This window comes from Triticum aestivum, chromosome 2D (assembly GCF_018294505.1).
Source record: "Triticum aestivum cultivar Chinese Spring chromosome 2D, IWGSC CS RefSeq v2.1, whole genome shotgun sequence".
Classification (NCBI taxonomy): domain Eukaryota; kingdom Viridiplantae; phylum Streptophyta; class Magnoliopsida; order Poales; family Poaceae; genus Triticum; species Triticum aestivum.
Window position 1 is genome coordinate 372,644,912 of NC_057799.1, and position 11,574 is coordinate 372,656,485.

General features: G+C 44.8%; 1 protein-coding gene across 1 annotated transcript; it reads left to right on the forward strand.

The window, feature by feature from the left end:
* The first annotated feature begins 226 nt into the window (after positions 1-226).
* On the forward strand, positions 227-6,054 carry LOC123053209 (acetyl-coenzyme A synthetase, chloroplastic/glyoxysomal). Its single transcript, XM_044476649.1, has 18 exons — positions 227-833; positions 1,192-1,338; positions 1,431-1,586; positions 1,677-1,799; positions 1,885-2,053; positions 2,801-2,883; positions 3,053-3,154; positions 3,223-3,311; positions 3,413-3,503; positions 3,626-3,739; positions 4,039-4,115; positions 4,190-4,268; positions 4,366-4,434; positions 4,521-4,696; positions 4,799-4,855; positions 4,963-5,053; positions 5,157-5,255; positions 5,594-6,054. Exons 1-18 carry the CDS (start codon positions 546-548, stop codon positions 5,777-5,779), a joined length of 2,196 nt encoding a protein of 731 aa, XP_044332584.1. The 5' UTR covers positions 227-545; the 3' UTR covers positions 5,780-6,054.
* The last annotated feature ends 5,520 nt before the right edge of the window (positions 6,055-11,574 follow it).

The window sequence follows — 11,574 nt, forward strand, 5'->3', positions numbered from 1 at the left end:
AATTGGTGAGGGATTGTGAATTTAAGTTACAAAATACTTACATTGCAATTCATTTTAAACTGTTCTTTTGGCAAGAACTAGTCGAAACCACCGGACGATTGCGAACGGCGATGCAAACCAGGCAGAGCGGTGAGCCGTCCGTCCGTTCTGTTCCAGTGGTGGACCCCGACCCCGAGAGTCAGAACAAAAAGAGTGTCGATTCTCCCTCACAGACACCTGGCTTGTCGACCCCCACGCTGCCACGCAGAGCATCCCTCTCCCCCCTCCCGTTCCGGTAGCCACCGCCGATGAATCCATAGACAGTAGTAGTAGCTGTAGAGTAGCAGCAAGAGCACTCTACAGCTCCGTGCCACCAGAAAAAGGCTCACCAACCAGACTAGACAGAAGAGGCATCGACGGTTCCACCTTCCGTCCGCCCTCCTGCCTGCTGATTTAGCTCCTCCACCAGAAGGCGCCCCAAAAGTCAGAAATAGTTTTGGCCCACGGTGGCCGAGGAGTTAAGGAGAGGTGTGGTGAGCCGTGGCCGTCAGGCCGCGAGGCCGTCAATGGCCCAGTACATATACGCCACCACAGCTCGCTGCTGCTGCAGCTCCGCACGCGCCCTCCCGCTCCACGCTCCCGCGCTAGCCCCCTCGTCGTCTCGATCGCCGCTCCGGTGGAGGTCGGCCATGGGCGCGAGCGATCGCCTGACGGTGGCCGCCGCCAAGCCGCGGCACGCGGCGCCGTGCGCGGCGACCGTGCTGGGCGAGCCGCTGCCGGCGTCCGACGACCACGGCCTCGTCCACCCCAGCGCCGACTTCGCCGCCCAGGCCCTTGTCTCCTCTCCGCAGCAGGTCTCCCTTTTTTCTCCACTTCCCATTTCGATTCTGTTGATTCGGCCCCAGACGGGTGTCGTACGTTTTGTCCTTCCGTTTCGAGGCGCGTAGCATGCGGGCTAGTTGTGTGATCCATCGCTACCCACTCACGGGATCAGATAAGGCAGATAGGGACTGACTGGACATAAGTAGACAAGTACTGAAGTTGTTAGGGTTGGTGAATTGGGAGCGTGGGTTAATTCCCATTTTCCTAGGGTCAGTGAATTTACTACTGAGTACTGACCGCCGGGTTGAACATTCCCTGATTGTGTTGATTTCTGGTGGATATGATGACTGATGACTGATCTTGCTGTTTTTCTCAATGACTGGCAACCAGTACCTGGAGATGTATCAGCGGTCGATTGACGATCCTGCCGGGTTCTGGTCAGAGATCGCTGAAACATTCTACTGGAAGCAGAAGTGGAGCCCCGAGGAAGTCTGTACTGAGAACCTTGATGTCACAAAGGGGCCGATCAAGATCGAAGTAAGCACGTGCCTAAGCGTGTTCGATTTTGGTGCTAGCTTGTTTGTGATGGGAGGACAGAGTGTCGATGAACGTTGTTGGTGTTTTGGCAGTGGTTTAAAGGGGGCAAAACTAACATATGCCACAATGCCGTGGACCGCTACGTGGAGGCCGGGGACGGTGCGAAGATTGCGATGTATTGGGAGGGGAATGAGCCTGATCAGGATGGAAAGCTCACATACTCAGAGCTCTTGGATAAGGTTTGCCAGGTAAATATGCTGTTACAGTGAAACAATTGCATGTAACATGTCCTGATGTATGCAGACATGGTTTAATTGTTTTGGCATGCTTTGTTGCAGCTGGCCAATTATTTGAAGAGTGTCGGGGTTGAAAAAGGTGATGCTGTGGTGATCTACTTGCCGATGCTCATGGAGCTGCCTATTGCAATGCTTGCATGCGCTCGCATTGGTGCTGTTCACTCTGTAAGTTTTACCCCAGTTTGCACTTCCAGTTATTCTGATTTACCCTATACATGTTACCATGTTATGATGCTGAATTATTATTCAGGTCGTGTTTGCTGGCTTCTCCGCTGATGCAATAGCCCAAAGGATCACTGACTGCAAGCCTAAGGTTGTGATTACATGCAATGCTGTCAAAAGGGGGCAGAAACTCATCCCTCTCAAAGATATAGTAGATGCGTCTCTGGTTGAAAGTGCAAAAAATGGTGTCACAGTAGGTAAGATCCATAATACGACTTCCATGAGCACTAGCTATTTTAAGCTTTCCAGGCAGTCTAACTTGCTACCTTCCTGATAAATGTTATTTTGTATTCTTTTCACCTACATATGTCCACACTGTGCATACAAATATTTATCGTTATACCGCATTTGTATACGAAAATTGCAACGGTGTACATAGGTGCAATTTGAATTCCATTTTTTTGAAAAATACAAAAAGATCTCGTACATGTGCATGTTGAATGTAGTGTATACCTGCAAATTTTGGTACAAAAATATGTCCATTTCTTTCCTACAGTAAAAACACGCAATTGTGTACATTATAGTTCCTGTTTTAGACCCTAAAACTCTCTGCGGCAAAGAGTCATTTATTTTGCCCAACATCCCACATTATACATTTGCAATCCAAAAATTGGATTTCTAACTGAAAAAATAAAATGAAATTACCAGATGTGCGCATGCCCAGGCACAGAGCAAAAACACTCCTTCAGATACTTTGGTGGTGGCCACTTTTTCACATCTTTCCGGCTTAGCCTCTTAGGGTATATTAAGACATTAAGTCCTGCTGTTCTTCATTGATGCCTTATGCAATGTCTGAACTCTAAAATCCCAGTATACTCTTGATCATGGATGTTACTTCTTCTGGGAGAAATTGTATTCAATGATCATATGCACAGAATTGGTTTAAAGAAATCTAATCCAAAGTCTGAAGTTTTCTCATGTACAGAGTTTCTTTTGCTGAGCAGGCATTTGTTTGACATATGAAAATCAGTTGGCCATGAAGAAAGAGGACACACAATGGATAGCTGGAAGAGATGTCTGGTGGCAGGTATATCCAAATTAAACAAGTTGAACAATTGCTATGTATCTGATTTTTAAGCACAGAACATTCCGGAAACTTCTTTATCAACCGGGAGATCTCCTTTCAACCTTTTTGTTTTGTGTTCTATATTACAAGTATGCGAGTTATTTCTCAATACGAGATGATGTGCCCCCAGGATGTTGTGCCCAATTTCCCAACTAGATGTGATGTGGAATGGGTTGATGCAGAGGATCCATTGTTTCTTCTGTACACTAGTGGCAGCACAGGAAAGCCAAAGGTACCCTTAACCCCGTAGACTATTGTATATCCCTTGGATATAAAATAAAGATACTGTGAAGTGTGCAGGGTGTATTGCATACAACGGGGGGCTATATGGTATATGCCGCAACAACATTTAAACATGCATTTGATTACAAGCCAACAGACATATACTGGTAAGGTGTAAAAATTTGGGGTCTTCTGGGGGCATAAATTTGGTCGCGGTATCATGGAAGCTGTGTTTCTTACTGTAGTTTCCCTGTTTCACTTACATCAGGTGCACTGCAGACTGTGGCTGGATTACTGGACATAGTTATGTGACTTATGGTCCTCTCCTGAATGGAGCCACAGTTCTCGTTTATGAAGGGGTAATTTCAGAGGAAAACTAGTTCATATGTTATATAGTCATGATCTAAGGGTGACCCTTCGCTTTTGAGGCTTATTTAGATTGGACTATGGTTGTAACTTATTTCTTGAATGCAACCTGTAGGCTCCAAACTACCCTGATCCTGGTCGGTGTTGGGACATCGTTGACAAATACGGAGTGACAATATTTTATACTGCACCAACACTTATCCGTTCACTCATGCGTGATGGTTCCGTGGTATGCTGTTATTTTTTTTCCTGTGTGCTCATTTGAACATTTAGTATCGTCATCAGTTAAGTGGTGCAGTGAGGCAGCACTTCTTTTCCTCACAAAATGATTTTTTATCTACCGGGAAGCTTTTTCTACCATACAGTATTCTTTTATGTTGCAAAATAATGGTGCAACAACATATGCTTCCGAGCGAAATCTCTAATAATTTCTGTACATTTATGAAAATTTAAATTTAAATTAATTAATTTTGTCCCACACATATATCTTGTGTATATATCCCTTTTGTTTTATGATATATTTTGCAGTATGTTGATCGGTACTCTCGTAAGTCTCTTCGAGTTTTAGGAAGTGTGGGTGAGCCAATTAATCCAACTGCATGGAGGTTTGTGTTTATCTCCTTAGTCTGAAAATCTCAATGCGTTGAAAAGATCTTACATGCACTATTGTTCATGTCAGGTGGTTCTATAATGTTGTCGGTGACTCAAGATGCCCCATATCAGACACTTGGTGGCAGACTGAAACTGGTGGTTTTATGGTAATTGTGTTTAAAATTGTGTGTGGGAAATTTCGGAGCTCTCAAAGTGAGTTTCATCGTACTTGTTGAATCGAACTGTAATGCTTGTTCTTGTCAGATTACACCTTTACCTGGCGCTTGGCCTCAGAAACCAGGATCTGCTACATTTCCTTTCTTTGGTGTACAGGTATACATAATACATGACTTCACTAAAATGGAAGTTTCATTACCCCTCTTACTTTGTAATTACTGTGCACATATGCTGATTCACAGCCAGTGATTGTTGACGAAAAAGGACGGGAAATGACTGGAGAATGCAGTGGATACCTTTGCATAAAGAAGTCATGGCCTGGAGCTTTCCGGACTCTGTATGGAGATAAGGACAGATATGAGACAACATACTTCAAACCGTTTTCTGGCTATTATTTCTCTGGTGATGGTTGTAGGAGGTAACTTGTCAAACATTTATTTAAACTTTGGCCATTCTTCATAATTGAAATGTGATCCAGAATTACATGTTCATAGATGAACAAATTAAATTTGTGTGTCAGGGACGAAGATGGTTACCATTGGCTGACCGGAAGAGTGGATGATGTTATCAATGCCAGGTAATTTAGCTACTTATATTATATGGTTCACGCTTCCTTGAATTGAAATTAGATGGCTTTAAAGGCTTTGAAGCTGCAAATATTTGACCCATATTTTAAAACTTTAGTGGGCACCGGATTGGTACAGCAGAGGTTGAATCTGCTCTTGTTTCACATCCAAAATGTGCGGAGGCCGCTGTTGTCGGAATTGACCATGAGGTCCGGTCCACTACTTGTTTTTCCTGTCTTTCTGGCTCCATATCATGACCCCCACCGTGGCTTCGTCCAAACTGAGGTCTTAAATCAGTAATACTTGTTTCAGGTTAAAGGTCAGGGAATCTACGCATTTGTAACTTTGGTGGATGGTGTTCCTTACAGTGATGATCTACGAAAAAGCCTCATTATGGCGGTCCGCAGCCAGGTATTTTCTTCTGATAGTTTCTTAAAGTGTTGGTTGCTACTGCAACTGCAAGAGATCTATGTGTGGTGGAATGAACCCGGCTAACAATGGCTCCGCTGGCGCTGGGGAAGTTGGAACCTGATTTTTCTCGCCCTGCTGATCTGGAAAAATAATGCTTGTGCTTTTTCAATGATGGAACCTACCATTTCAACATGCTTTGCTAGTTTTTTTTAACCTTTTGAGATTGAATGGAACCTTTCCTTCTGAAGGTTTTTTGGGTCAATGCAACACATTTTTTCTTGACCCTCTAAATATTTTGAAACGAGTGTAAAGACATACATGGTGTCATTTTGTGGCAGATTGGTGCGTTTGCAGCACCTGACAAGATCCACTGGGCACCAGGGCTCCCGAAGACACGGAGCGGCAAGATCATGCGAAGAATATTGCGGAAAATTGCCTCCAGGCAGCTGGATGAGCTTGGTGACACGAGCACGCTTGCTGATCCTGGTGTGGTCGACCAGCTGATATCGCTTAGCGACAGTTAGCGTGTGAGGATGGAGATGGCACGTTGTCACCTATACTTGTAGCACGTCTCATTTTCTTTCTTGCCTCGGGTGCTAAATAGTACAGAGTATCGGTTTATATGTGCCACGCATGGCCTCATGATTCCCCTGATTTATTCAGTACCTTGAGGTTCGGGAGTTGCATCTTGCAAGTCAAGTGTGCTGTAAATGTAAATTGTTGGATCACATCACAGAAAAATACTCCACGTATTAGCTGCATTAATGTGAGACGAACACTTGAAAGTGACTTGAGCGGATATTGAGGTTGCCTCTTCATTAAGTAGTCTCCTATATTATTATTTTTTGGACAATAAACCCCCCCCCCCCCCCCCCCCCCCCCCAATTACTCAAAAGCTCTCAATGGTTACAGAGGTACAGGCACGGCAACCTCCCTAAAGGCCCAAAGTGTAAAATCCAAGATGATATTGCGAAGAGTATCTAGGGGGAACGTAGCTTGTTGCGAAAGACACGAGCATTCCTGGAGTCTCATAGCTTCCAGAGGATGGCGAGGGCGATTGTTGGCCAAATGTCGATGTCGAGGCTGACCGGCGTTGGAGTCTCCCAAAGGAGGTCGATGGAGTGAGGGAGTTGCAGTCCCAAGAGGGACCAGACCTGGGCTGCGCGGGGGCAATGAATGGCGAGGTGTGTCGCGTCCTCTAGAGTGAGGTCGCACCGAGGACATGCCGTAACAGAGGAGATGGCCTTGCGATGTAAGTTCGCCATCGTGCTCAGCCTGTCATGACGAAGAAGCCAACTGAAGATCTTGACCTTGATAGGTGCCATGGAGCTCCAGATATACCAGGTGTTGAGATCAATCTCGTGGTCGGAGGATAGCAGTGGGTAGGTGCACGTCGAGGAGAACGAGGAGCCGTGGGCGAGGAACCTGTCGTCGGGTGCATCGCTAGTGGCAACATCCTGCAACAAAGACAAAATGGACGCAAGCTCTATAGAAGCAACATTGGTTAGGCGGTTCCGCAGAGTAGCGAGTAAACCATTCTGCATGACTTGTGATACCAAAACCAAGGGTGAGGTGGAGTGGGAGAATAGGTGTGGGTAGGTGTCTGTGAGCGGAGTCGGCAGCAGCCAAGCGTCGAGCCGGAAGTAGGTGGAGGTGCCATTGTCGGTAAGGACAAAAGAGATTGTGCGGAGGCGTTGAAGTTGTGCGTTTATGATTTTTCGAAGGTAGGAGGGTTGTGGGGTTTATTTTGAAGTCAAGAGAGTAGTGTTGGAAGAACCAGTTCATCCAAGGTAGGATGTGTTTTTGGAGAAGTTTAAAAGCAAATTTCATGAGAAGGCAGTTGTTTGGAGAAGAAGGTTTTTGATGCCTAGCCCACCAGCAGTTTTGGGTTTGCAAACGTTTTTCCAAGTGATAAGGCACTTAGTTCCGGAGCAGGAATCTTCGGCAGCTCAGAAGAAGGATCTTCGGATAGCGGCTAACATTTTCATTACCTTCTTGGGGAACCTAAAAACGAACATGAAGCTAGTGAGTGCCAAGGGCGTCGAGAGTAGATGAGATAAGCGTTAGTCTGGCACTGGGGGAAAGGATTTTTGCCGCCCAACCGGAGAGGTATTTTAGGAAGCGATGGATGACCGGTTCAAAGGCGGAGGACGACAGGCGCGTGTGGGAGGGAGTCGGAGATAAATTTTTGGGAAGGATGAGAGTTCACAACCGAAAGTGGAGGCGATGTTTTGGCTAGTGTTGGTATCCGTGTTGATGGGTACGAATGTGATTTTGTGAAAGTTTATTGTAAGACTGGTAGCAAGCGCAAACCTATCTAGGATATCTTTGAGGGTTGTCGCGTCTTGGTTAGATGTATGGGCTAAGATTAGGGTGTTGTCAGCATACTGAAGCACAGTAGGGGCACGATCTGTGTAGATCGGGTGTCAGAGCTGCTTTGGAGAGAAAGCCTACATGATTAAGTGTTGAAGCAGATTAGCGACGATTGTGAAGAGATAGGGGGACAGGGGGTCACCCTACCGGAGACCATTTTTACAGTTGATCCAAGGGCTCGGGTTCCCATTAAGGAGTACCACTGTCTTACTCGAGACCAGTAACGTTCTGATCCAGCTTATAGTTTTGGCCGGAAAACCTCTAGCGAGCAGAATGAGAAGGAGCGAGTCCCATTAGATCAAGTCGAAAACTTTGTGGAAGTCAAGTTTTAACACCATAGTGGGTGCCTTCCGGATGTGGCAGGCACTGAGAAGGTCGTAGATAAAGTTTTCACCAATGCATCTCCGCGTGATGAAACCGGTTTGGTCACCATGGACGAGGAGAGGAATGAGTGGCTTGATCCTATTGGTAATAATTTTTGCGATCGCCTCGGGAGGGCAACTTTGTAGAGAAATGGGTCTGAACCCATATGGGATTCTGGCAGATTCTTTTTTTGGGAGGAGGATCATATGGTCTTTGTTGAATCACTTGACATTGACCCGAAGGTCTGCGAAGTCAACGAAAAAAGGAAGGATCGTAAATGTTGTGCCAGAATTTTTGGTAGAAACCTGGTCCAAGCCCATCGGGACAAGGACTGACATTGACGTTCATTTGAAGGAAGGCATCCTGAATTTCCTGCGTGGTGAAGGCCGAGTCTAGGTGGTGTAACTGGGGGAGATGGGTCGGGTAAAATTAAGAAAGGTTGAAGAGCCAGGTCAAAACTTTCTGAGTGCCAAGAAGATTGTGGAAGAAGTTGTGAAGGATAGCGGCTTTATTAACATGGTTAGAAAACTCATTCCCATTGTCCTCAAGGATGGCGATGTTGTTTTTGCGGAACCTCTGAGAAGCGGAGGCATGGAAATTTTTGAGTTTTTGTCACCATCGACGACGGCTTTTAATTTCCCCCTTTGCTTCCAGAAGAGAAATTTTTGCCTGACCGCCCGTTGAAGAGAGGTGATAACTACTAGTCTGAGGGAGGCCTCTAGGCGGGAGAGGGTGCGCTTTTCTTCAATGTGGTTGATACGTCCATTTTGCATCATGCTTTTATATCGATATTTATTGCATTATGGGTTGTTATTACACATTATGTCACAATACTTATGCCTATTCTCTCTTATTTTACAAGGTTTACATAAGGAGGGAGAATGCCAGCAGCTGGAATTCTGGGCTGGAAAAGGAGCAAATATTAGAGACCTATTCTGCACAACTCCAAAAGTCCTGAAACTCCACGAAAGTTATTTTTGGAAATAATAAAAAATACTGAGCGGAAGAAATACCAGAGGGGGCCCACACCCTGGCCACGAGGGTGGGGGCGCGCCCTACCCCCTAGGCGCGCCCCCCTGCCTCGTGGGCCCCCTGTTGGCCCTCTGGTGCCCATCTTCTGCTATATGAAGTCTTTTGTCCGAAGAAAAATCATAAGCAAGCTTTCGGTACGAGACTCCGCCGCCACGAGGCGGAACCTTGGCGGAACCAATCTAGGGCTCCGGCGGAGCTGTTCTGCCAGGGACACTTCCCTCCGGGAGGGGGAAATCATCGCCATCGTCATCACCAACGCTCCTCTCATCGGGAGGGGGCCAATCTTCATCAACATCTTCACCAGCACCATCTCCTCTCAAACCCTAGTTCATCTCTTGTATCCAATTCTTGTCTCTAAGTCCGGGATTGGTACCTGTAGGTTGCTAGTAGTGTTGATTACTCCTTGTAGTTGATGCTAGTTGGTTTATTTGGTGGAAGAACATATGTTCAGATCCTTTATGCATATTAATACTCCTCTGATTATGAACATGAATATGCTTTGTGAGTAGTTACGTTTGTTCCTGAGGACATGGGAGAAGTCTTGCTATTAGTAGTCATGTGAATTTGGTATTCGTTCGATATTTTGATGAGATGTATGTTGTCTCTCCTCTAGTGGTGTTATGTGAACGTCGACTACATGACACTTCACCATTGTCTGGGCCTAGAGGAAGGCATTGGTAAGTAATAAGTAGATGATGGGTTGCTAGAGTGACAGAAGCTTAAACCCTAGTTTATGCGTTGCTTCGTAAGGGGCTGATTTGGATCCATATGTTTCATGCTATGGTTAGGTTTACCTTAATACTTCTTTTGTAGTTGCGGATGCTTGCAATAGGGGTTAATCATAAGTGGGATGCTTGTCCAAGTAAGGACAGCACCCAAGCACCGGTCCACCCACATATCAAATTATCAAAGTACCGAACGCGAATCATATGAACGTGATGAAAACTAGCTTGGCGATAATTCCCATGTGTCCTCGGGAGCGATTTTCTCTATATAAGAGTTTGTCCAGGCCTGTCCTTTGCTACAAAAAGGATTGGGCCACCTTGCTGCACTTTATTTACTTTTGTTACTTGTTGCTTGTTACAAATTATCTTATCACAAAACTATCTGTTACCTATAATTTCAGTGCTTGCAGAGAATACCTTGCTGAAAACCGCTTATCAATTCCTTCTGCTCCTCATTGGGTTCGACACTCTTACTTATCGAAAGGACTACGATAGATCCCCTATACTTGTGGGTCATCAAGACTCTTTTCTGGCGCCGTTGCCGGGGAGTGAAGCGCCTTTGGTAGGTGGAATTTAGTAAGGAAAAATTTATATAGTGTGCTGAAATTTATTGTCACTTGTTACTATGGAAAGTAATCCTCTGAGGGGCTTGTTCGGGGTATCTTCACCCCGACCAGTAGAGTAAAGAGTTGCTCCTCAACCTACTGAACCTACTGAAAATGAAAATGTCTACTTTGAAATTCCTTCGGGTATGGTAGAAAAACTGCTAGCTAATCCTTTTGCAGGAGATGGAACATTACATCTTGATGAGCACCTAATATATGTGGATGAAGTTTGTGGATTATTTAAGCTTGCAGGTATGCCCGATGATGTTATCAAGAAGAAGGTCTTCCCTTTATCTTTGAAGGGAGATGCATTGACATGGTATAGGCTATGTGATGATATGGGATCATGGAACTACAAACGATTGAAATTGGAATTTCATCAGAAGTTTTATCCTATGCATCTTGTTCATCGTGATTGTAATTATATATATATAATTTTTGGCCTCGCGAAGGAGAAAGCACCGCTCAAGCTTGGGGGAGGCTTAAATCAATGTTATATTCATGCCCCAATCATGAGCTCTCAAGAGAAATGATTATTCAAAATTTTTATGCTCGGCTTTCTGATAACAATCGCACCATGCTCGATACTTCTTGTGCTGGCTCTTTTATGATGAAGACTATTGAATTCAAATGGGATTTATTGGAAAGAATTAAACGCAACTCTGAAGATTCGGACCTCGACGAAGGTAAGGAGTCAGGTATGACACCTAAGTTTGATTGTGTTAAATCTTTTATGGATACCGATGTTTTCCGTAAATTTAGCACTAAATATGGACTTGACTCTGAGATAGTAGCTTCTTTCTGTGAATCTTTTGCTACTCATGTTGATCTCCCTAAGGAGAAGTGGTTTAAATATCATCCTCCCATAGAAGTAAAAGTAGTTGAACCTATTAAAGTTGAAGAAAAGACTATCACTTATAATGATCCTATTGTCCCTACTACTTATGTTGAGAAACCACCTTTCCCTGTTAGAATAAAGGATCATGCTAAAGCTTCAACTGTGGTTCATAAAAGCAATGTTAGAACTTATACACCTCCTGAGCAAGTTAAAGTTGAACATAATATTGCTATTGTTAAAGATCTCCTGGCTGATAATATTGATGGGCATGTTATTTATTTCTGTGATGAAACTGCTAGAATTGCTAAACCTTGTGCTAAAGATAAACATAGACCTGTGGTAGGCATGCCTGGAACCACGGGAACCCAGAAGGGAGAAAGACG

Excerpts from the sequence above, each read along its gene's own strand:
- LOC123053209 (XM_044476649.1), top strand. The coding sequence starts at position 546 with ATGGCCCAGTACATATACGCCACCACAGCTCGCTGCTGCTGCAGCTCC. Across the intron at positions 4,269-4,365 it reads CTGAAACTGGTGGTTTTATG|ATTACACCTTTACCTGGCGC; the intron begins GTAATTGTGTTT and ends TGTTCTTGTCAG. Across the intron at positions 4,435-4,520 it reads TTCCTTTCTTTGGTGTACAG|CCAGTGATTGTTGACGAAAA; the intron begins GTATACATAATA and ends GCTGATTCACAG.